The 27,171-nt window shown below is 35.7% G+C and overlaps 1 protein-coding gene and 1 non-coding gene across 2 annotated transcripts; both read left to right on the top strand.

The window, feature by feature from the left end:
- Nucleotides 1-685: 685 nt before the first annotated feature.
- Trnad-auc lies at nucleotides 686-758 on the top strand. Its single transcript has one exon. It is a non-coding gene; the product is annotated as a tRNA-Asp (tRNA).
- A 16,088-nt stretch (nucleotides 759-16,846) lies between these two features.
- Nucleotides 16,847-18,098, top strand: LOC125234919 (probable alpha-ketoglutarate-dependent hypophosphite dioxygenase). The gene is made up of 3 exons (XM_048141341.1): nucleotides 16,847-17,044; nucleotides 17,435-17,566; nucleotides 17,982-18,098. Exons 1-3 carry the CDS (start codon nucleotides 16,847-16,849, stop codon nucleotides 18,096-18,098), a joined length of 447 nt encoding a protein of 148 aa, XP_047997298.1.
- Nucleotides 18,099-27,171: the final 9,073 nt, after the last annotated feature.

The raw sequence follows: 27,171 nt of genomic DNA, 5'->3' as shown, positions 1-27,171 counted from the left end.
TCTGAACCAATTTTGAAATTTGGATGATTCTAAAGTACTTACAGATGAGAATGATTATCAGAACGGAACTCTAACCAGGGGCGGCTCACTCTTCATCAGCAGTTCCACTGCACCAAATGTCACTGTTCTGGACGTAAGTGCATGCTGTTCTTATAAAAATACCAAAGTCACTATAAGTGTGCCGTTCAGATTTGAGGAGTTCCGTTCTGACCATCATGAGCAATTCCACTGCACCAAATGTCACTGTTCTGGACGTAAGTGCATGCTGTTCTTATAAAAATACCAAAGTCACTATAAGTGTGCCGTTCAGATTTGAGGAGTTCCATTCTGACCATCATCAGGAGTTCCACTGCACCAAATGTCACTGTTCCGTACGTAAATGCATGCTGTTCCTTTAAAAACACAAAAACCACCATATGTATGCCTTTCAGATTTGAGGAGTTCCCTCGATTTCTCCAGGATTCCATCATCAGAACTGGGTTCTGAGAAAAATGGAACCAATCTGTATGCATATACGGCAACCGGAGTTCTAAGTCATATTGGAAATTCACCAGTTACGATGCGCTAACCATGCTAAATTTTTAACTTCTGACGTAGCCGTTTAAGAAGTTTAACACTCTTACGGTAGATGTCGCTACGGGTCCCATTGACCTTAGTAGTGGAAAATTTCGCTGGCTTGGTTGAAGTCTTGGTGGCTCAGTTGGCAGAGCGCTGGAGTATCAATCCAGAGGCCGTGAGTTCAAGTCTCACCCAAGGCAGACATTTTCCACTTTTAAATTTATTCTAAGCCTAGTGGCATCGATTGCAGACGTTTCTGCTAATCAGAAGTTAAAAATTTAGTTTATTTTATTACAATACTAGCTTTTTCTCGCGGCTTCGCTCGCGTTAGAAAGACCTTGTTGAACTCGATGGTCGAGTTCGAAACACGAATCAAGTTTTTTGTTAACTAGTGTTCGTCCTAGGGATATCTATTGAAGACCAATGGGTTAAGGATGAAAAACTGGTATACCTTCGGAGGTGTAAGAAGTGATAGATATGTAAATACAAAAGTTATATTCAGTAGACGGTCTTTCTGGGTAGACGGTCTTCTCCACACTGACCTTAAGTCAAAAAATACTCGTGGCGTCTTTATTAACAATTCTGTTTTCGGCATTTCGCTATCCGTCTTCGCCTTAAATTGTTACCCAGGCCCCACGTCGCTCGCCTTTGTTCACCTCTTTTAAATACCGGTTGCATAAAATACGTACTATTTTCAAACGATACGTTTCGTTTTGGTTGTAACGTTAATGGAATCAAGACTTAATAATCAACTGTTGATTTGAAAATAATACTTAAAACCATTGAAATTCGTTTTCAGGCTGGCAAATTTTAACAAAAAAACTGAACCAGACACTGGCATAGCGACTGGCACAGCTCATGTTTACTCTCTAAACACACCAACTGCATACGGGGTTTGGCTCAAGTGCTACGAATTTTAACCGCATTTAGGTCCTTCGGGTCGTGCGCGATTTCCTGTAATTACCGTAGCCCGTACCGTGACCTCAAATGAACTCTACCTTTCTTTGATAAATTGAGATGTATAACGCTTACATTTCTCAAATAAAAGTAGCCAAATTGAATCTCCTTCAAGAGACCTTAAAAGTGCGGCAATTGTCAAAAAATAATCTCCAACAAGCATTCATAGGACGGTTGTAGATATGTCATATTAGTTATTGTGTGGATTGCCTACGACGGATTGAAGTGGGATGAAAACGATACACGCTCATGACCATGAATGATAAAGCTCATAAAGCCAACCAGCAGTGAAAGCGGAGCCTACTAGAGTGACTGCCACTAGTGCCACCTGTATAGATAATATTTTCACTGATATTTTTCCTACTACTAAAGATGTAATTAGCAACTTAGAATCAGACCATTTAGGCCAATTGATAGTATTTGAGACATTAAGGAAAAATACTTTGAGAAAACAAATAACTTTTGTACCAGTAACCTCCGACCGCGTGGAACGAATGAAGCAAAGTTTGGTTCAGGCGCTACCCTCCCTGTCTTCCGATATGAGTCCTAATAGTATGTATAATTCATTCTTTCACACTTTTCTGCAACATTATAATGCAATATTTACTTCAAAATCGGTCGTAGTTAGTGGTGCATCAGTTTTTAGTGAGTGGGCTACTGCAGAGTTACATCAACGAAGACGTGCATTGTATGCCTTGTATGAAGAACGGCGGTTTAATACGAGTGATGAATTTAAAGAACATGTTAAGCAATATTCGAAGAAGTTCAAGATAGATTGTCATATCGCTAAGCGAAATTATCTTAGTAATAAAATAAAAAATAGCTCTGACATTATTAAAGCAACGTGGAAAGTAATTAATGTGGAAACTGGTCGCTCGAAACACGCAGTAAAAGATATTAAACTGAATATTGATAACAAAATTATAGATTCCAATTTTGAAGTAGCAACAGAGTTCGAAAAATTTTTCACCGAGATACCAGCATTCACAACTAAGGATTTAAATTCATCACCCTTATCTGCCGTCACATTATTAGAGGAAAACGTTCCTGAGTGTTGTAGAGACCTTTATTTTGAACATGTTTGTACCTCAGATATAGTAAAGGCATTTAAATCAATTAATGTCAAAAAAACTAGTGACCTCTGGGGGGTCTCCGTCCATGCCGTAAAATCCTTAGTTGAGGTTGTAGCGCCTGACTTAGCAGTTATAAGGTAACGGCGGCTATCAACGCGGGTATCGAAATCGACGTCCATTACCGCCGCATTTGCAAATACGCATTTTATAGGCAAACCGACCAATTTCCTAAATAAAGTTACTCACACAAAGGAAGCCTGTTTAGTTGACTAACGCACATATAGGCGCTAGAGAGTGTGAATGAAAGAAGACACTCGCTATTTGACAGTTTTTGCCACGGGGCCGCAAGAAGAGCTTGTGTCATACTGACGCGTGACGCTAAACCTAAGTGAACTCCAATCTCATTTAGTAGTTTACGTAATAATTGTGGTAAATAGGTGAAAGTTATGCATTTTAAAATATTGTTTATAGTTTTCTACATGACTTCTGAGTACTTTTTACGTATTGTTTAGCCTGGAAATGTGTTTAAAGTGGAAATTAAAAGACAGCGGTGAAAGGCGCCATTTCGTGAGTAGATTCTATTACTGTGGTATACCACAGTAATGGTTAAAGTAGTGATATTAGTTCTTTATGCTTTATTTTAAGTATATGTGATCAGTTATATAATGTCTTACAGTAGTTTCAATCTTGATCTATTCACGCTATCAAAGAACTATTTACGTGGTATGAAAAATATTCTACAAAACCTTAATTTTTAGCAAAAACTTCATTACTGATTTCGTAGTTTCTATGAAAACCGTTAATTTGTCAATTTTTTTAAACATTGAGATAAAGTCTGATGTTTACTTACCAGTTATGTAAACTTGGTTTTAATATAAAGTTGCAATATTTTATTTTGATTTGTAATGAAAATACATCTGTATGACATTGTTTTTATTGGTCGGAATTAGATTTTATTATACTCCAATTTATGCCTATCACCGATGGTACGATCGGATAACCCTCGGTAATGGAATGTATAAGAATCTATTACCGATCCATGCAATATTTGTTTGGGTCGGTAATAGGTTCCTAAAGAAGTATCTATTACCGAGCGACATATTAGTCTTGTATCAAAATATGACATTTAGAGTACCGTAAGTACAGATTTCTTAGATGAAACTGAGTCTTCTGTGGGTATTCATAAAGGAAAATAGTATAGGTATATGTATTTGTCATAATTTGTATATTCAACCGTCGGTATTAAGCTCCGAATTTTGAGATGGGTTTCTATTTACCGATGGCAGAAAAACACTGTCATTCATACCCTCGGTAATGAAATCTCAATTCGCGTTAATAGAACCGCAGCCTGTTCATTACCACGGTAATAGAAAATTTAGGTATGCTGGCTTCAATAATTATTTTATGCCATATAATAAACTAAAATGATCCAAAAACTCTTCAAAACTAATAGTTCAATAAATACTCTTCCATAAAAAAAATATTTGTGGTCGTTAACGAGCTTTGATACCCCTAATTTTTTGGAATCTTTTGAAATCTTCCTGAAGTACCACGTTAATAGGCGCCATTACCTTATTCAACAACAGTGTTGACTGCGGCGAGTTTCCTGATCTAATGAAACATAGCAAAATAACTCCTTTATTTAAATCCGGCAGCCACTCTGACCCCACTAACTTTAGACCAATATCTGTGCTGCCAACTTTCAGTAAAATATTTGAAAAATTAGTTCTTTCTCAATTAGTACGACATTTTAACGTTAATAATTTAATGCATAATAAGCAATTTGGCTTCACACGGGGTCGCTCGACAACCGATGCTGGTGTTGAGCTAATTAAGCATATTTTCGATGCCTGGGAGGAGTCACAAGATGCTTTAGGTATCTTTTGTGATTTATCTAAGGCCTTCGACTGTGTTTGTCATGAAACATTGATCAGGAAACTACATTATTATGGAGTCAGAGGATCAGCACTAGATTTACTCAAGTCCTACTTAAATGGTAGAATACAAAGGGTAGATGTCAATGGACAGAGATCAACTGGGTCATTGGTCTCTATGGGTGTACCACAGGGATCAATATTGGGGCCTTTCCTGTTCCTTATCTACATAAATGACTTGCCATTCCTTGTAAAGACCCACCATGATATAGTATTGTTTGCAGACGACACCTCACTTATTTTCAAACTCAAACGACAGCAACAAGCTCACAGTGATGTAAACAATGCTATCTCTAAAGTAGTGAACTGGTTCAATGCTAATAATTTATTATTAAATGAAAAAAAGACTAAATGTATTAAGTTTGTCACTAATAGTAACGTAAGGAATGAGCAAACAAGTGTCGTTGTGAAGGATGAGGAATTAGAACTGGTAGATAGTACAGTTTTTCTTGGTATAACTTTAGATTCTAAACTTCAGTGGGGTCCCCATATTGTTAACCTCTCGAATAGACTTAGTTCTGCAGCTTTTGCAGTGAGCAAGATCCGTCAGTTAACAGACGTGAAAACAGCTCGATTAGTTTATTTTAGTTACTTTCACAGCATTATGTCATATGGTATTTTACTTTGGGGCAGTGCTTCAGAGATAAATACCATATTTATTCTGCAGAAGAGGGCTATTCGAGCAATATATAAAATGAACCATAGAGACTCACTTAGAGATAAATTTAAGGACATCAATATAATGACAGTGCATTGTCAATATATTTATGAGAATATTATGTATGTACATAAAAACATTTGTAATTTTAAGAAAAACTGTGATGTACATAATATAAATACTAGAAATAAACATAAACTCGCGGTGCCCTTCACACGGCTCTGTAAAATTAAAAAATCATTCATGGGTAATTGTGTTCGATTTTATAATAAACTTCCGAATCATATTACTGACTTGTCAATTAATAAATTTAAGAATCATGTAAAGCGTGTACTCATTTCCAAAGCTTATTATACAACACAAGACTACATGAATGATAAAACAACGTGGGATTAATTGTTATTCGAAATGGTTTCTTATTTTTACGTTTATTATTATTATTATTGTTGATGAAATTAATATTGTATTTTTTTGGACATTGGATTTTTCCTAGAAATATTCTAGACATGTATTTTTATATATACATATACCTAATTATATATTTTTTGTTTAACGATTATTTTTATATGAAATTGTATATTATAGACTCAATATTATTATGAACAATAATTTACAACAATAAATTGCTCTGATAATTAGGTTAGATTAAGATCATAATATATATGTAATGAACTATTCATAAGAGCTTGTAACTAGGCCTACATGAATAAAGATATTTTGAATTGAATTGAATTGAATACTTACACGACTAAACTTGTCCCCTGAAAAGTGGCCAAAGCTGATTTTGGGTTTTTTCAACCCGGGCACTGAAACTTGTGTAGTTTCATGGACTCTACAACCTCCTTTAGGGAATGCAGGCATGAATGTATGTACCTATGTATCTGTATGTATTATGTAGTGATGTGTAAGTTGCGGAAACTTTCCAAAAAAATCTTAAATTTCTTGAAAAATTCACGAAACTTTCACGAAAAATAAAGGGAATTTAAATTTATGAAATGGAAAGATTCCATCCATACAATTGTCCATACAAAGTATGGAAAGTTTCCGAAGTTTTCCTATGTGAAAGTTTCAGAATTTTGGAATCTTTCCGTCGGCACATCAGTAGTAGGTATTATGTATCATAAATATCTTGTAAACTTATTGTAAACCTTGTAATAATGAAAATCTAAAAATAAGCGAAGCGAAAGATGCCCATCTATTTGCACTGTATACTCAATTTCCAATGTCACTTTTCCATTTCCCGTTGTATTGATTCAGCTATAAAGCCATTCTGCAGTGTTTTATCATGGGCCATAACTTTTGCCAAATAAATACGCAATTCAGTGGTATTTATTAGCCATTTGGCAATATGTATTTCGGAGAGGTAGGTATTAGGTAAGTACAGTCGGCATTAAAAGCAGCGAATCAAATAATATCTTTGACATTTATTAACGCGAACTGTACAAATGTATCTATAATGTATACTGTGGGTGAACCAGGCATAGAATTACTTAGCGTTATCATTAATTAGGTATTTCTAAGTTACTCTACAAGTTAATTTTTGGATTTTTTTTTAGTTGCAATTTATTGTAAACATGGTTGCGATGACATTACATGCGCGGCATGTGTTTTTTAAAGTAACTGTCAATAGGGTAGAATTAAATTGTATGAATAAATTTGTTAAGTAGGTAAAAGTTTCTAACTGCATTTCTTATGTCAGTTATGTCCTATATCTAACTACCATTAAGAAATTCGCCCGTATTAGACATATACACTGTATATTTAAAAAAAAGTTTTCAGGATGGCAATTACTTTCAAGAGTACCTTTTTGTACCTTTTGGCGTAGAAACTTTAGGTCCATGGGGTCCCAGCGCGAACAAGTTTTTCACAGAAATCGCGAAGCGTCTGGTTGAGGTAACTGGTGACCGAAGAGCTGGCGACTTCCTCGCACAACGTCTCAGCATTGCGATACAGCGAGGAAATGTCGCCAGTATCCTTGGTACAATGTTGCGGGCCTATTTTAGAAATTAGCTAGCTTGTAACTTTAGTCTTAGTTTCTTATATTAATTATGTAAATATCTTTATGTAAATAAAGTACTTAAGACCTACTTACAAGGTAGGTATTACCAAAGAGGATCGAGTATTATAGAGAGTTACTGTCTAAGTAAAATGTGTAATCACTGCCATCTCTTGACACAGGCTTAAAACTTTTGAACCTCAGTTTTGACAATTTGGGCCATATTGTTAGCTTGATATGCGTTAAATTGTCAAATATTAATATTAGCGCCATCTAGCTGAGCGTATACCCCAAAGGTGTAATGCCATCTAGGCCACCGTACCTTTTTCTGTATGGTACTGAGGTACGTTCTTTTCTTAGACATTATCTGTCTATAAATGAAATGAAATTTTCTTCAGAAGATCCTGCATTCGCGGCGGGTCATTGATAATGGTTAAACATAGTATAAAAAGTAAAGAGCGTAGAGATATTGTTGACTTGTCTGTAGAACGCGTTATAGAACTTTCTTGTGTCGAGTTGGAACGATTTATTGTTGTATGCGTGTACAGGCCCCCATCGGCGGACTATAATGTATTTGAATCGGTTATAGATGAAGTCCTTAGTCGTGTTTTTAGAAGTCAGAAAACTATAGTTGTATGTGGCGATTTTAATATTAATTTGCTAGAAAATTCGCCTTTGTGTGGAAGGTTACTAAATACCTTTAAATCTTTTAATTTAGTAAATTTATTTTGTGAACCAACTAGAATCACGGCAACCAGTGCAACATGTATAGACAACATCTTCAGTAACGATATTGCGATTAGTAAATCTGTAATAAACACCTTGAGTTCTGACCACTGTGGACTAAAAGCCTCTTTTGGCGGGAAGATAGAGGATATTCCACAAGACACTGTGTGCAGACTGATTTCCGAAAGGCGCTTACAGTCATTCAATCGTAATATTAGGAACAACTTACCTTTTCTTTCATGTAACCGAGAGAACCCTGACTGTCTGAGTTCTGAGTTGTTTAACTGTATAAAAAAGGAATTTGATGCCTGCTTCATCCCCAAGAAGATGCAGGGCAAGGTCAAGGTTAAATTTAGCGACTGGGCTACGCCGGATATTCACGATAAGAGACGCCGGCTCTATGATTTGTATGATCTGCGAACAACTGATAAAAGGCCGGAATTTATAGAGTACGTAAAGAATTTCTCGAAATCTTTTAAAAGGATGTGTGTCGCCGCTAAAGCTGATTATTTATCCAAAAAGATCTTAAATTCCAGCGATAAAGTTAAAACTACATGGCAAGTGATCAGCAGTGAAACAGGAAAGCGTAAAATAAAAGAACGGCACTACAACCTACGAGTTGCTGATACTTTAGTAAGTTCCGACCGTGAAGTGGCAGATCACTTCGAGCGATTTTTCTCGAATATACCGGCAGAGACAACAAAGTCTCTTAACTCATCGCCAATTGTCGCTGAAGAAATGCTGCAAGCTAATGTAGAAGAATGTTCAGAAATATTCACATTTTCTTATGTTACTCCGACCATAGTTATTAAAACGTTCAGATCTTTAAATTTAAAGAAAACTGAAGATCTATGGGGCTTGTCAGTTAAAGTATTACACTCAATAGTAGAATCAATTGCACCCTATTTAGCTGAGATTTTCAACAGATGTATTGAAACTGGCATTTTTCCTGATATTATGAAACACAGCAAAATTATCCCGCTGTTTAAATCAGGAACGAAATCAGACCCGACCAACTTTAGACCTATTTCAATATTACCAGCGCTAAGTAAGGTCTTTGAGAAGCTTATTCTTAATCAACTGTTGTCTCACTTTAACAGAAATAAATTGCTTGACAATAATCAATTTGGTTTTACCAGAGGTCGTTCAACTACTGATGCCGGTGTGGTACTTCTAAAACACATCTTTGACGCCTGGGAAAGAGCTCAAGATGCTGTTGGAATTTTCTGTGATCTATCAAAGGCCTTTGATTGCGTTGATCACGAGAATTTAAAGAGAAAATTGAGCCACTATGGGGTTAAAGCTGCTGCCCTTGACCTTGTTTCATCGTACCTTTCCGACAGAACTCAGCGAGTTGTTATCAATGGGACTCAATCAGCAGGTTCACCGGTAGCACTTGGAGTGCCTCAAGGTTCAATTCTCGGTCCCTTCCTGTTCTTAGTATACATTAATGATCTACCGAAACTAGTGCAAGATAAACATGATATAGTGTTATTTGCTGACGACACTTCTCTTATATTCAAAGTTGACAGAAAGGAAAGCAGCTTCGATAACATCAACGATGCACTGTCTAGCATAACAGACTGGTTTACGGCGAATAACTTACTTCTAAACGCCAAGAAAACCAAGTGCATCAGATTTGCGCTTCCGAACGTTAAGCAGGTAAATAACAGTAAGATCCAAATGAAAGGTGAAACGCTGGAATTTGAAGATCGAACGGTTTTCCTTGGAGTCACTTTGGATTCAAAACTGCAATGGCATGCACATATAGCCACTTTAGCTGGCAAACTTAGTTCTGCAGCTTACGCAGTAAGGCGAATCAGACAACTAACAAACGTAGAGACGGCCAGGCTGGTATACTTTAGCTACTTCCACAGTGTTATGTCATATGGGATCCTGTTATGGGGAAAAGCTGCAGACATTCAGGCTATTTTTGTGCTGCAAAAACGAGCTGTCCGTTCAATCTACGGATTGGGCGGTCGAGCATCTTTAAGAGAAAAATTCAAAGAGGTGAACATTCTTACCGTTGCCTCTCAATACATATACGAAAATATTATGTATGTTCGGAAAAATATCCACGAATTCAAGCTTAACAGTGACATCCATAACTATAACACAAGGAACAAACATAAACTTGCTGTGACCGCCCACCGTCTCCGTAAGGTTGGTACGTCTTTCGTCGGGAACTGTACACGTTTTTATAACAAAGTACCAACCGATATAGTGGATTTGCCATTTGACAAATTTAAGGCACGCATTAAGCGTTTGTTGTTATGTAAGGCGTACTACACTGTGAAGGATTTTATAGATGATAGGGATGCCTTTAAGGTGGTTGCTTGTCAATAGATGAATGAAGTCGTATATATTTTTTCATTTTCTCTGCATTGTGTAATTAAGCATACTAGTGTTCAATTGACGTATGAGAACATATTCTCGTCTGATTATATTGTTTTTATTTAAGTTTAGTTGTGGACACTTGGAGACCTTATACATCTCCAAGATTATGTGTTTAATGTTTAATGTTTATCTTACTTTAATTTTATTGTATAAATCTATATTTCCTTCCTTTGTAACATACGAGCACAGAATATAGTGTCTTACAGCTATGTTTTATTATTTGAATATTTAATTTAGCCTGGCAGCTTAAACATGTCATGCACACTTAAAAGTCTTTGCTGCGGTGGCGTCGTTGATCGGGTCGCCACCTTCCCGAATAAAGGTTGAGGGAGGCGATGGCTGAGATATGCGTCATACTCGTGAACGGGTGCCGTCTGTGAAGACCGGTCTGTTTAAGCTTACTGGGGCTGTTATAACTTAGTAACTTTAATTCTAATTTTTATTAAATTAGGACACTTTGTTCGGTTGTCGTTTGTTTCCTTTCTTTTAGTGAATATTTTAAATATATGATTTTGACTCATGGAGACCATATACATCTCTAAGGAGAATTAGATTAAGTAGATATACATTTTATTTTTAGTTGTGACATTTAGAGTCATTTGCACCTCTAAAGTAATTTTAGACTTTTTTTTTTTTTTTGTATTTGTACTTTTTATATTAAAATTTAGTGTAGTTCTTGGTTGTAATTCGACATTTAGAGACCTTCTACATCTCTAATTAATTGTATAGAGTTAACTTTAGTTAGAACTTAGAATTAGTATATAATAGTATCAATTGTAATTTCAACTCAATTTTAAATATTTTTTTAAATACCTATGTACATGTGACGTGTAAAAGTGCCCCTGTGGCCTATTTGCTGAATAAATTATTTTGATTTTGATTTTGATTTTGATTTTGAAATGAAATGAAATGAAAATGAAATGAAATTTATTTGATAACAGATCGTTACGCTTTTCTTCTTATTTTTGACATCACTGAACCAAAGATGGGACAAAGAATTCAGAAATTCAACACCGACACTCGACACCGCAACAGTGATAATGAGCGAAGTGTATGTAGGTAGGTACGAACTATCGCACTAACCGCTGAGTTAGGACGACAAATTACAAATTAATCTTTACGGGTGGCGGTGTCGCCAGAATCGCGTAATTAGTACAGTACAATTAGTTCCGATTATTGTCACCCGCATAAATAAAGTTGTAAAGTAATGCAAGGTGGGTGGTTTTAGATGGTGTATTAAGCGGGGACGCGAGTCGTATTAACCGTGAAAAAATGTCTGAAAACGAGTCTCAAATTGTAGGGACCGGCGTAAAATGGCGTATAATCACAGAATATATAATAGTACAAGTGTATAATGCGGGAAATCGTATTAAACGTGATCGTTTTAACCGGGTTCTACTGTATACTTAAAAAATTATGTCAATTCGTAGCTCCGTTTTGCCGTGAAAGGCGGACAAACAGACAGACACATTCCCATTTATAATATTAGTATGATTACTAGCCTTTGCCCGCGGCTTCGCTCGCGTTAAATTCGAAAATTACGGAATGCTCCATACAAACTTCCACCCCTGATGTTAGGGAAGGGGGGGGGTTAGAAAGAGACAAAAAGTAACCTTGTACGTATATACTCTCTATCCCTTCAACTATCTCCACTTAAGGGCATTTTCAGAATTTGGGACCTCCCAATCAGCGAATGTTATTAACAAAAATTAACTAACTGTCCGTTTTGTAACGATAATTAAGCATGAAATTTCAATAAAAATATTGTTTTTGTGTAAATTACATAAACTTTAAGCGATAATCTACATTTAGAATGTTTCAAAAGGGTAAATTTTTAGACAGATTTCATGTTTAATTTTATTGTCGTCACAAAACTGACAGCGAGTTAATTTTTGTTAACAAGTTTTGCTAATTGAAGGGATCCAAATTCTGAAAATTAAACTTTAAAATCACGTCAATTCATCGCTCCGTCTTGCCGTGAAAGACGAACAAACAAACACACATACCTACTTTCCCGCTTATAATATTACTTAGTATGGATTATGTTTATTTACGTAATTAAGAAGTTGAGTTCGAAACATTTTGAAAGTTTCAGTGATTCCTTGTAAATGCTGTTACAGCGTTTTAGACTCGAAGCTTGATTAGCTCCTGGTAAATTCCTACTCAGAACAAAGATTAATTAAATTATGAATGCCCATAAATAGACAGAATTACTAGAGGCGCTTACTCCAATATTACTTAGGATCTATTACGTCTTTTCATTAATTATGAAGTTCAATATCGTCGTCATGCCTAATGTGATTTATAAAGGGCATATTGAATTTTAACAAGTTATTAATTAAAAGCCTGGATGGCTAAGGTTTTACTGAACATTATTAATTTTAGCTGAGGAAAATCTTTAAAAATATGTACGTATAAGTACTTAGTACCTATACCTATACAGTACCTTAGAATGACACCAGGCCCCGTAGCCGAATGCCACCACGCCGCAGAAATGTAGTCCGGCTCTGTCGTGCTAATACGCAAGAGCGATTGAGATAGATAGCTACGAAAGAAATATTATCGTGAGATTTTCATCAGCGTACGCACACAAAGTTTGTACATTTTTTTCTATGGTAGACTAACAGAGAATATCTTAAGCCCCTAAAGGCGATGAGATGATGATGATGGGGAGTCGGCGATGTGTAACAAAAAAAATTAAAAGCCCCCAAAAATAGCACTTAAGAGGGCTTTCGTGTTAAAAATAGTGAAATCGCAACCGAGCGCTCGATCATACCGTGTGTGGTATCAAATTAAAGGGCTTTGCGAGTAGTTTATAAATATATATCACATTATAGGACTTTTTCTACTTGGTCTAACAAAATATGAGAAAATGTCCAAAAGTGGTAATAATTGTACCGGTGAAGGCTCGTTTTCAAAAAATTGGCAAAAATCAATAATAGCAATTTATAATCACTAAGGCATAACAGCAATTTAAGTAAACGTTGCAGATTAATTTAGTACAAAACTTACTTCGATGTGATGTAGATTTTCAAAGAAATTGTCACTTAATTTTAGGTAATTTCTGAAAAAAATTGAATTCGCCTTAGGCTAGTTTACTCTTTTTCAAAAACTTAAAATAAAAATCTAGTCTGAAATGATTGTGGTACAGGATATACGAATTATAAATTTACCCGTTTTATTATTCAAAATTGTCCAAATTTTACAAATAAGATCGACTGATTCAGCTCTATACGTGCGTTTTTCTAAACGAGCATTAGAGATAAATTCATAATTAATTTAGTGAGTTAGTTTTCAAAAATCCAGTCTTATAAAAATCAAGATAATAATATTCTCTAACTGGAACTTGAATTAAATAAATCTATTGGATAACGGAAAGTGTAGTATTTCACCGACTAAAACTATCAATTTTACATTATTTTGACGTTTTTTTTGAAAGCAGCCTTAAACAATAGTTATTTGTTATACAAGGGGGCAAAGTTGTATTTTAACGCCGAGTGTGGAATTGAAAAACGAGCAAGTGAAAAGATTCTATAGTTGAACCACGAGCGAAGCGAGTGGTTCGAGAATAGAATCCTGAACTTGCGAGTTTTTTAACACACGAGAAGTAAAATACATTTGCACCCGAGTGTAACACAACACTTTTCCCCTCACTATAGCGAGGAAACTACAACGCAAAAAATGCGTTTATCACTGCTTCCAGTAGTTCCACAGGTGGTAAATCATCTTTATTACTAGATTCACCTACTTTTATCAATTTTAAAGCAGTTAATTTGACTTTATTCAAGGTCAAATTACTTTACCCACTAGTGGATAAAATGCGTTTTTACCCGCTGGTATTAAAGGACAAAACACGTGTTTCCGAGCTAGTGAGGGGAAAAATATAAAATCATTGTAGATACTTACTTATATTATTATATTTCAAATTTGGTCGTGTTCACTGGTTTAACGCTTTCATTGTTTTAGCAGATAATGAGTTTTAAATGTTTTAATGAGTTTAATTTAAACTATATTCTGTGTAATATTTTATTTTATACTGTGCAATATTTTACACATTCATTAATTACCACCAGATATAGTAACTTTTCCGGCAATTTCGGTGCAGCATTGTCGCGTTAAACAATTATATATATAGGTATGTCCGAAGCCAGTTGGAATAGTTAATTAGCATTAACAGTAAAATGAGCCTTAATTGCTCATCTACCTAGAAAACACACGTATGAATTCCTTTATTTCTATATGCACAAATTTTAATGCTGTACCGAAATTACTGGAAAAGCTGCGATGTCCTATTACCATTAGGTACCACATTTTGCATTCTACAACATAGGAAGTAAATATTTGGTAGTAATAAGGAATAGAAGTATTGGCTTATAAAAATAGCGTGGAAGAGTATTTTATTTAGGTCTACTAAAGTCTAGAGCAATCATTCTCATAACAAAATTAAATACTGATAATACGTATTGGATGTTTTCTGTGATACAAGCAAATAATTAAGACATAAATCAAAAAGATGATAATTATATCCAGTTATTAGGTATAATATTTTTTATTAAGTAAATTGTTGCTGGTATGTACTCGTATGTACTTACTACAAATAATGAAAAATTAAAATTAATATATCGAATAAAAAATTAAATCAAATACTACCCTCATAATCAAAAAGACCTCCGCGGGCCATACCGGCTGCAAAGTTGCCCAAAACCCTAACACTCCGTTGTTTCGAAGGCGAGCGATACGAAATATTTTTTTGCCTCGAGTGCAGAATATTCGGCTGTTTTTAAGACAGCTACAGACTCTGCCGCTCAGTTAGGTACATTTCAAAATGATGAAGTCTTAAGATTATACGCTTTTCATTCAAATTCAATAATTAATAATTTCAACGTTGGTAAGTAGGTATCACCCCTGTCGGTTTTCCGTATTGGCGCGACAGAGCCAGTCTGCATTTCGATTGGCTTAGGAACCAGAAGTTAAGCCAACCTCACTTAATATGCCAGCCTAGCCGAAGTGACAATCGTTGACGTGACCTAAACGCAGTCTGGCTCTGCAGAATAGTGTAAGTGTAGGTACACCGGGTTTGACATAATTTAGAGAGCTATTGTCGTTATTCGACGAACTTCACTGGTAGGTATCTTTATTGGTTTCGTCTAGACACCGGTGAGTGAGTGTCTCCATAATGTTGAGAATCTACACAAAATGCTGAGTCACTGCTCCTAAAATCTACTTCCAGGAAGATATCAACTGAAAAATGTAGTTTTGAATTTATATTATTGCACCCATTCCTTTTCCGAGTTTGTTCGCATTTGTTTTAAGAAAGCAATAAAATGGACGAAGAGCATGTCGAGCTATATTTACGCTCTTTATTATCATTTGCGTTACATCCACTAGTGTTAACCTTTGATGTTCGTATCACTATGCAATACATAGATACTTAATAATTATTATGTTGCTGAATAGTCGCCTTAGATTTATCAGCTGATTCCCCTTTCAACTCTTACTCTCAGATAAGGGGTTATCAGAGTACCTAAAACATCTTAGAGCAGGAAAATTATCATAGTGTTCTTTTTTTACGGCCAAAAAAGATCTAAATACTTAGCTAAAATCTTTCTAAAATTTTCTTAAATCTCTCTAAGGTCAGTGTGGAGAAGACCGTCTACCCGGAAAGACCGTCTATTGACTATAACTTTTGTGCTATATGAGAAATATATGATAGTGTCAATTAGGGGTATTGCGTTGCATCAAATGCGGCAGGTCTAATCCGTACTAATATTATAAATGGGAAAGTGTGTGTCTGTTTGTTTGTCCGTCTTTCACGGCAAAACGGAGCGACAAATTGACGTATTTTTTTAAGTGGAGATATTTGAAGAGATGGAGAGTGACGTAGGCTACTGTTTATCTCTTTCTAACGCGAGCGAAGCCGCGGGCAAAAGCTAGTATATAATATACGGGTATATTGTTAGAGATGAAATAGTAGTGTCAAATTCCGTAATCTAACTCTCAAAGCGCTGTAAAAGTTGGGCACATGTACAAGTGGCCAATTTCTTACGCTCAGTGGTAAGCTATGCGCTGTCTTTTTATCGCTTTTCCGTGTATGTGCAACATATACATATGATATAGGCAGAAAACGACCCGCCTGATGAGAAGCAGTCATCGCCGCCCTTGGAGATAAGCAGCATCAGGGGAGCCACTTATGCGTTGACGACCTTTGAGAAACTTAAATGTCTGGTTCTTAAAGAACCTCATCATGGAAAACAGCTCAGAAGGTATCGTTCACCTTGAAGCGTTAGTCATTGGCCACTTGTGTACAGGCCTCGTACATAGAGACAAACATTCGAAATCTAAGGCTAAGTAATAATCGGCCAGGGAAAGACCGTAAACATTTTATGCAGGTTAAATATTTATCGACTGAGGCCGATATTACACTATCATAGAAATATGATCATAGGCAACATGCCGTCCTTTTTCTTCACGTTGGAGAAAAAGAGAGGCATACAGATTTATCATCATGTATATATGATAAGATATATAAAAGTGTACTATCGGCCTTATGCGAGCCACGAACTCTTTACAGGACTACCACTACTTCCCATTCAAGAACGATTCCATGACAGCTGCCTTCATTAACTTCGACGATGCTGACCCCGAGAATGGAGGGTTGTGCATCTACCCCGGATCGCACGAGCTCGGCCCGCTTAAGGACGTCGGCACTATCGAGAAAGGAGAAGCCTTCCATTATATGGACCCGGTAAGTTCAACGTCTTGGCCGCAAAAACGCCGACCTCTGTCTGTATATTGATTATAAGATCTAGGTACGTTTCTCGGTCAATGCACCCTCAGAACTTAAGTTCTATAAGTTCGCCTAATTGGCGAGCATCCAACAGACATAAATCAATCAAACAGACCCTGTACCATGATTTTTTAAATGTTTACGCTATCGAGAAACACACAGAGAAACATATTTTATACTTAACGTCAAAAGTTCAGGCAGGCAAATCAGGCAATTATGGTCGCGCGATAAATGATAAAACATCTGACCGTCCCTATCGCACTTACTAATAGTGCGATAGGGACGGCCTGATATTTTATCGTCTATCGCGCAACCATGATACCCGTGCAGATCTAACCTTTTCCACAGAAAGAATGGCCTATCGAGAAGGCCACACCAGTCATCGCCAAGAGGGGGGACGTGGTGTTCTTCACATACTTGACGCTGCATGGCAGCTACCGCAACCTTTCCGACCGCCTGCGCCGCATGCTGCTTATTCAGGTGAAGCTTCACATTCAAAACATCTCTTTTTTTTACGTGCAAGGAAGTTAACATGGAAGGACCCGAGTGGTTGTGTGGAAGGGCTAATGAGACCCCAAGTCTACCGCCGTTGTGTTGTAGGGGTAGATTACAGGAACGCTCACACTTTACTTACTTGTAACTACAGCGCCAGATTAGTTAATTGTATACTTGGCAATGTAAGTTGGCATGTTGTAAAAACACAGCTAGTTGGGACACACAATTTATGTAAGACCTATCGTGTCCACCCTTTTCCGATGGACCGGTTTAGATTTAGTTTTTTGTTGTTGTTTGAAAGCTGAATTAGTCGGGAGTATTTTTAGCCATGTTTCATGAAATCGGTCTACTATGTCAGTGTTTTTTTTTTAATTTTGTGGTTATTTCTCATGTTTCATAGGTCTTCGCTGCAGACGATGAGCCCATCAAGGACATGCACAAAAGCCTGGGCCAGGGTCTGGTGCTCCGAGGCAAAAACGACAAGAAGGAAGCCAGTCACATGATTGTAACTAGTTAGTAATGCAAATAAACTTGAACGTGACAAGGAGTGGACAAACACTTTGTTTGTTTCATCGTTACAATTAACGAAGGACAACTTAAGTAGATAAATTAACTTAAATTTGGAATCCAAATGAGACATTTTAAAATAAGTAAATTTTCGTTTCAGACATTTTCTAATAGACCTCGAATACCTAATAGAATAATTTTAAATTGGTAAATGACGGGAGATTTGAATAATGATCTATAATTATTTTTAAAATTGTTTATCTGAAGTAAAGCTGGCTATTGTTGATCCAACACACTAAATTATTTACAAAATGAATCTTGAATTTCTTTATGACGTGTTACAATCTTAGTTTTCTTACAACGCCCACTAAACTCACATTTTTTACTTTAATCCGTCAGCTGTCTTATTCTTTAAAATGCAACCGTATTTATTAAAATAAAATGTCGTATCGAATTAGGTACCTTAGGTAGGTAACTTTAAAATTATCTTAGTACGACTAAGTGCGTTTTCACATTATCCGATCCGATATCGGATGTCGGACCGATATCCAATACATTACAGGTGCCATCTTGGATTTTTTCCATTGAAATCCTTCCGACATCCGATATCGGATCGGATAATGTGAAAACGGCCTAAGCTAAACTGTGGAACCTAGTCGAGAACTTTAGGTATGAACTTTTATTTATGTTTGTTTGGGTTATGATTTCCTACCTGCTGCTATTTGAAGCTCCCTAATTATATATGTAGACATTGTGGAAACCATTCTTATCTTAGGCGTGAAATTGGACCAAGAAGAGTAAAAAAAACCGGCCAAGTGCGAGTTGAACTCGCCCACCGAGGGTTCCGTATCCGTACAAACTTTCAATAGTTAAAATAATCATGTTTCTCATGTAACTTTAAACCCGATAAGTTGAGCAAACTGGTTTTTGAAATTCGAACTATGTGCAATTTCCACAATGTTGTTATTTAAAGGGCCAGTTATCTCGATTTATCGGGTTTCACCAGTAAACCCTCGTTATAGTATGTTGGTTTTTCAGGGATAATTCTTTATGATGTCAACCGATTTCGACAGTTTTTACTTTATTTGAAAGATATTTTTTACGTAAAGTTTTGTATTAATTTGAAGTACGATATACATCCGCAAGAGTGATTAATTTGAAAGTGAAAATCTGAAAGTTTTTTTTAATAAAAAAAAAAGTTTCCAAATAACAGACAAAATTTTATTTCTCTTGTTAATATTTTGCATAAAACCAATATTTCGTAAAATTTTAATAATTTTTCGTTGGTAAACTTCGGAGAAACGGTATTTTTTTTTACATTTTCCTTCACAGTTATTTTTTTCTTCATTACAAAAATATTAAAAAATAATTTTGATATGTACTATTTGAGATATTTCTAACGATACCCCACTTGACCTAGTAACTTGATATTTACAGTTTGCCCCCCTTTCATTTTGGCCATTTTCTATAATTAATGTTAAATAATTTTAAAAAATAATACCCTCAATTTGTAGAGGTTAACAATGTTCATAACTATTCCAAATTTCATATTGATAGCATAATTAGTTCTCGAAATATTTGTAATGTGATCGACGGACAGACAGACAGAACAGAGCGGCGCCATAAGGGTTCCCTTTGTACCTTTTTGGTACGGAATGCCCTTACCGGGATTCGAACCCAGGACCGCGGCTTAGCAGGCAGGGTCACTACTGACTGAGCCAGACCTAGGGTTGTAAAAAAACGGTTTTTTTTCTGGCTTGAAAAAGAAACATGAAAAAAAACCGTGAAAAAAAAACAGTTTTTTTTCTGGAGTATGTTTTTTTTCTAAAGTACGAAATCTCAAAATTTGCAAAGTAGTTAATACTTTTATACGGTTTTTAACCGACTTCAAAAAAGGAGGAGGTTCTCAATTCGACTGAATTTTTTTTTTTTTTTTGTATGTATGTTACTCGATATCTCCGAGAATCGTGGACCGATTTTCAAAATTTTTTTTTTGATCGAACGGGTATAACTCCGAGATGGTCCCATTGGCACCAAGTCGGGGTCTGATGATGGGATCTTGGAGAAATCGAGGGAACTCTTCAAATGTTATAGGCACATGTAATGTTTTTAGTGTATTTTTCAAAGGTACACCAGTATTTACGCCTGATGGTAATAATTTTATGTGGCTGAGCTGATGATGGAAGGTCAACTCCTCAATGGTTAGGAGTTAAAGGATAATTCTTTCACTACTGTACATATATTCGGACTGATACATATAATATCACTAGGAACCACTAAAAATCAACAAATAAATTAACTTTTTAACAAAAAATAAAACCGCCTTCAAAAAAAGCGTGTTACAAAATACGGAGAAACTAAAAAGTCAAAAATAATAAACCTTCGAATTCAGATTTCTTATCGGATTGCAATAATCTAAACATCCAAATTATAAACAAATCAATTATTTTTGGAGTCGGGGCCAGCCTGCGTATGGTTGGGTGGGGCAAACAGGAAATAGCAAGGCGACGAACAGGTCTGGTACCGACTACAAAAATAATTGATTTGTTTATAATTTGGATGTTTAGATTATTGCAATCCGATAAGAAATCTGAATTCGAAGGTTTATTATTTTTGACTTTTTAGTTTCTCCGTATTTTGTAACACGCTTTTTTTGAAGGCGGTTTTATTTTTTGTTAAAAAGTTAATTTATTTTTTAGACTTAATGTTAACTATTAAACGAATTTAATCAAATAACTTTAATTTCTGGTCTTATAAAAGTAACATTTACGAAATCTGTAGTTAGTAGTTATCACTATTTACTGTTGGCAACACCACCGCCTCTCCACGCTACACGCCGCATCGGGGATTCCCCAATAAACGTTTGTATACTGAATTAAAATGTACGTTATTGTTATTGAAACACGTTACAACTCACGAAAAACCGTTATTGTCGTATTATTTGTTCATCTGAAAAAAAACCATATTTAGAAAAAAAACCAAGGTGCTCGGTTTTTTTTCATGTTTTTTTTTTCATAATTCTGAAAAAAAACATTTGGTTTTTTTTCTATTTACAACCCTAGCCAGACCGGTTGTCAACTGAGCTAGACCGGTTGTCGACTGAGCCAGACCGGTTGTCAACTGAGCTAGACCGGTTGTCGACTGAGCCAGACCGGTTGTCAACTGAGGTGTAGGTATAGTATGAATTTTCTGAGATGAACTTTTCGGTTTTGCCCTAATCTGTTAAACAAAGGCCTTTGTTTCTATTATTCGCCGCGGTTAGCTCCCGTTTCCACAGCACGTGCCAAAGTCTCAGTGTAGTTAAAAAGCAACTATCATGATAGCAATATAAATTAAATAAATAAATAAAGCAATAAGGTTCAAATTTATTAAACTGTTTGCAGTGTGCAGGTAACTTTTTTTGAAGATGACAAAACGTGTTATCTCCGAAAGGGCTTTTTATGGATTTGAACCTTATTGCTATCATGATAGTTGCTTTTTAACTACACTGAGACTTTGGCACGTGCTGTGGAAATGGGAGCTAACCGCGGCGAATAATAGAAACAAAGGCCTTTGTTTAACAGATTAGGGCAAAAGTGAAAAGTGCATCCCAGAAAATTCATACTATATACTTCTTTTAAAAATATAAAACCAGTATGCATTTCATCAATACTATATTTCTCGAAGAATATGTAAACCTTTACTAGGTAATACAATATCTGAATTAGATTTTTGTACAGTATTCGTATTTAAGACATCTCGTACAAGAGAAACTGTATTAGGTAATGTTGATAAGAATATTATGTTATATAACAAGTAGGTTATTTTAAAGACTTACATTAAATTCTTATTATAACAGTCCGCTTTCAAAGTCCGTGGCATTTAACAACCCTGTGTGTAATGGCCTTTTTCAATATAATTTTTTCATAGCTGACAGTTTTTTAGGGTTCCGTAGTCAACTAGGAACCCTTATAGTTTCGCCATGTCTGTCTGTCCGTCCGTCCGTCCGTCCGTCCGTCCGTCCGCGGATAATCTCAGTAACCGTTAGCACTAGAAAGCTGAAATTTGGTACCAATATGTATATCAATCACGCCAACAAAGTGCAAAAATAAAAAATGGAAAAAAATGTTTTATGAGGGTACTCCCCCTACATGTAAAGTGGGGGCTGATTTTTTTTTTCATTCCAACCCCAACGTGTGATATATTGTTGGATAGGTATTTAAAAATGAATAAGGGTTTACTAAGATCGTTTTTTGATAATATTAATAGTTTTAGAAATAATCTCTCCTAAAGGAAAAAAAAGTGCGTCCCCCCCCCTCTAACTTTTGAACCATATGTTTAAAAAATATGAAAAAAATCACAAAAGTAGAACTTTATAAAGACTTTCTAGGAAAATTGTTTTGAACTTGATAGGTTCAGTAGTTTTTGAGAAAAATACGGAAAACTACGGAACCCTACACTGAGCGTGGCCCGACACGCTCTTGGCCGGTTTTTTATTTACAGTGAGATGAAATAGTACATTACGATACAAGTGCGTAAAAAAGGAAGTTCGAAACGAGTGGCGATAAATTAAAACACGACCGAAGGGAGTGTTTTAAATCGACACGAGTTACGAATTTCCTTTTCGCACGTGTATCGTACGACGTTTTTCAGTACAGATGGCCATCCGAAGTTTCGACCTGACATATAATGAACCACTTCTCGCACTAGTGCGTAAAAAAACACCATCTGTACTGAAAAGGAGAATATTAATCTAAAAAATATACTAATACACTATATTGAAATACAATTCAAAAATTTCAACGGTATTAAAATTGCAACTTTTTTTATAAAAATCTATTCATATAAAGCAACTCCTACACACACCGTGAACCGCAGTAAATGGCCTGGCTCGCGATAATATCTGTTTATTAGCTATCTATCTCTATCGCTCTTGCGAATTGGTGCGACAGAGCTAGACTGCATATCTGTCGGTGTCTGTCGTCGACGATTGCCTTTCGGCTACGCTGGCTGTTTATTACGTAAAAGGGGCGTTCCGTTCCGAGAGAATGTCGCTTACAACATGTAATATTTCTAATATGTACTTCTGAAGACGCTAAAAATCGAAGTTGTGTCTGACAATTTTTTATGACTTGGTTAACAAATTGGCAGTATTTTCTCGAGCTTTACGGATTTCATTGAAATAGCTGCCTTACAAGGCAAAATCATGTAGTAATCGACATTCTCGTGGAATGCCTCAAAATCGTTGCCACTGGATTACACTGGCTGTTACGTTGTCCCGATTATACGGATAAGGCTATCTATGCAATCATCGCCCACAGGATTAGTTTACCCGCGGGTTGCAGTTCTAATTGGTAAACTGAAGTCAGTGCCCCCCGTGGAGATTGTATTCGAAAACGAGACGTTAAAATTTGGCTGCCCTCAAAACCAGCGCCATGACAAACTTAAGTCATCGGCATTTGCATTCATTTTGGTGTTAGTTTAAGTTTTTAAACATCAAAATATACATACCTACATTTTCTATTTCTATTTTAAAGTATCGGTACATATGCGTCATTTTGAACATTAACACATTTAAATTTTTTTGTACTATTTCGGGTAGTTCCATTCTCTGATAAACAGGAAAACACACGTCACACCGCAGTGCTTCGTGATTTGGGTGAGATAGGATTTCATACAAAGGTGATTTTAGAAGATTGTTTGCTCGTTTTTTTTATTATGAATATTACTGTAGCTCCATTTTAAATTGGAACACTTTATTTCTGTAGCAGTAGCCTTAACATCCCATATCGCCCCCATTCGTCCTCAAATTACGGTAGATTCATTCGAAATTGGTACGTTTCGTTTTCGAATAAAATTTGGATACAGGCCTCCACTAGGATGCAAACGAGGGTAAGAAATTGACATAAAAAATACGACAATAGAAGACATTATACAGTCGTACATTTGTATTGACTATTGACTAGCTTAAAATATTAAGGACTTACTAGCTACCAGTTCCGCAATCAGATCTTTAATTAGAAAAATATTATAAAATTTTCTTTTAATTTTAACCCGTTTATGGTTTTTAAATTATAAATACTTATTTTACTAATAATTACTCATTCTCACACTTACAAATTAATATTCATTTTATATACACCGTGTTTCACTTAACACTAAAAACCTGAAAACCGTTTGTTCAGAATCAAGAGTAGAATCGATTGAGCTATATCTTGATGGGGGTAATATTTTTATTTAAATTAGTATGATTACTTATTTTTTACGTGCCTATTCTATTGTATTTGTAATACAACATTGTGTATATCGCATTGCAAGAGGTTGTTTACCTTTTTCAGTATTTAGGGGTATTAATACTGGCTGGTTACTTGGGCGATTATTATTTCCGCTACGAGTTTGACGTTGTTTGTCAACTCGTACCTAATTACAACCTTGTCATTCTGAATATTGGGTTTAAATTTGCTTACTGCGATTACCTGTCCAATTTGAAGTTTACTGTGACAAAGCTTTAAAGTGTTTTACAATGACATCTTAGCTGTCTATTGTTAAACCTTATGTCGTTGCAGTAACGTACACAAATAAATAGTTTTATGGATTATGATGGTAGTTAGCAATTATTTTATTGAGTGTAGAGCTAAAAGTCAAGTAGAGCTGTACAGAAATCTAAAAATTTAATTTAAAAAAAAGTAACCATCAGATTAAAAGATGAATACTCTAGATGAGTTTAAAAAAATAAAAATCTGTTTGGGGTGTCTGAGGTTTTGAAGTATGATATGAACACGTATTTACAGACAATTACATCCAATACATGAATTAAGTATTATTTTTTATTAAGTACAAAGATTTTCGTATCTTAAAAAAATACTTAAGCATATTTAACAATAGCTTTGGATAATTATAACATTTTAGGTATATAGGAACTAATTATAATATTCATAATATTACTATGATTGATCTACGCAGGAACAAAACTGACACAAATAATAAAATAAATACCTAAAATCAAATGATTTTCAGACAAGAAAACTGTTCTGCTCGGGAAGCATGGTCGCGCGATAGACGATAAAATATCAGGCCGTCCCTATCGCACTTACAAACAGTGCTGAAAGTATATTTTATTATGTATATTTTTTTATTTCCATTCATTAGAGTCAGTCGAAGATAACTTAGTAAAACAATCTTCGATAAAATGATAACATTTACTCAACGATTCGAGTCAGATCAAAATCCCTGCCAACTTATCTTGACCTGAGTGCGTATTCACATTATCCGATCCGATATCGGATGTAGGACCGATATCCCATACATTACAGGCGCCATCTTGGATTTTTTTCCATCGGATCGGATAATGTGAAAACAGCCTGACTCTACTTACCTACTACATTTAATTTGTCGTTAAAAATCATGATCCCTTATATTTTGGGGTCAGGGCCTGACATGAATAACTAATTAGGGAACTAAGTAATATGCATAAGTTGAATTGATTTAAATACATTTTTTTAAACAATGCGCAAAGTATGCTGATTTTTAGGGTTCCGTAGTCAACTAGGAACCCTTATAGTTTCGCCATGTCTGTCTGTCCGTCCGTCCGTCCGCGGATAATCTCAGTAACCGTTAGCACTAGAAAGCTGAAATTTGGTACCTATATGTATATCAATCACGCCGACAAAGTGGTAAAATAAAAAGTGGAAAAAATGTTTTGTTAGGGTACCCCCCCCCCCCCTACATGTAAAGTGGGGACTGATTTTTTTTTCATTCCTACCCCAACGTGTGACATATTGTTGGATAGGTATTTAAAAATAAAGAAGGGTTCACTAAAATCGTTTTTTGATAAATTTAATATTTTCGGAAAAAAAAGTGTGTCCCCCCCTCTAACTTTTGAACCATTTGTTTAAAAATAATTTTTAAGAAAAAAAATCCGTCGCCTTTCGGGTTCTGGTGAAAGTTACTTGCGAATATTGGATTATGTAGAAATGTGTAGGTATTTTTTAAAACTGCTTTTAATGCTTTAATTATTAGATGGCAACATAAATGAATATACGTATAACGTTAAGGTTTGAGGAGTTTCCTCAATTCCTCATGAATCCGATATTATATTATAAGAAATCGAAGCTTGACAAACTTTGACTTGAAAACTCAATATGCTTAACAAACATAACTAAATAAATAAATGTCACTGTTCTGAACTTAAATGCATGCTTTTCTTGCAAAAATACCAAAGTCACTTATGAGTGTGCCGTTCAGATTTGAGGAGTACGGTTCTGACTATCATCAGCAGTTCCACTGCACCAAATGTCACTGTTCTGGACGCAAGTGCATGCTGTTCTTATAAAAATACCAAAGTCACTATAAGCGTGCCGTTCAGATTTGAGGAGTTCGGTTCTGACCATCAGCAGTTCCACTGTACCAAATGTCACTGTTCTAGACGTAAGCGCATGCTGTTCTTATAAAAATGGCAAAGTCACTATAAGCGTGCCGTTCAGATTTGAGGAGTTCGGTTCTGACCATCATCAGCAATTCCGCTGCACCAAATGTCACTGTTCTGGATGAAAGTGCATGCTGTTCTTATAAAAATACCAAAGTCACTATAAGCGTGCCGTTCAGATTTGAAGAGTTCTATTCTGGCCATCATCAGCAGTTCCACTGCACCAAATGTCACTGTTCCGTACCTAAATGCATGCTGTTCCTTTAAAAACACAAAAATCACTATATGTATGCCTTTCAGATTCGAGGAGTTCCCTCGATTTCTCCAGGATCCCATCATCAGAACTGGGTTCTGAGAAAAATGGGACCAATCTGTATGCATATACATTGAATTAAAAAAAAATTTCAAAATCGGTCCAGTAACGACGGAGATATCGAGGAACAAACATTAAAAAAAATAAAAATAAAATAAAAAAAAACATACAGACGACTTGATAACCGTCCTTCTTGAGATATGAGGCGACGGTTAAAAACACAAAAGTACCTAGAACTTTATGAAGACTTTCTAGGAAAATTGTTTGGAACTTGATAGGTTCAGTAGTTTTTGAGAAAACTACGGAACCCTACACTGAGCGTGGCCCGACACGCTCTTGGCCGGTTTTTTTTTAAATTTATAGGTA

Source organism: Leguminivora glycinivorella, chromosome 16, assembly GCF_023078275.1.
Source record: "Leguminivora glycinivorella isolate SPB_JAAS2020 chromosome 16, LegGlyc_1.1, whole genome shotgun sequence".
Taxonomy (NCBI): domain Eukaryota; kingdom Metazoa; phylum Arthropoda; class Insecta; order Lepidoptera; family Tortricidae; genus Leguminivora; species Leguminivora glycinivorella.
Note: the sequence above shows the minus strand (reverse complement) of the source record. Positions and strands in the feature narration are given on the sequence as shown.

Coding starts and splice junctions, on each gene's coding strand:
- LOC125234919 (XM_048141341.1), top strand. CDS start 16,847: ATGCGAGCCACGAACTCTTTACAGGACTACCACTACTTCCCATTCAAG. Junction 17,045..17,434: donor CCTTCCATTATATGGACCCG/GTAAGTTCAACG, acceptor CCTTTTCCACAG/AAAGAATGGCCTATCGAGAA. Junction 17,567..17,981: donor GCCGCATGCTGCTTATTCAG/GTGAAGCTTCAC, acceptor CATGTTTCATAG/GTCTTCGCTGCAGACGATGA.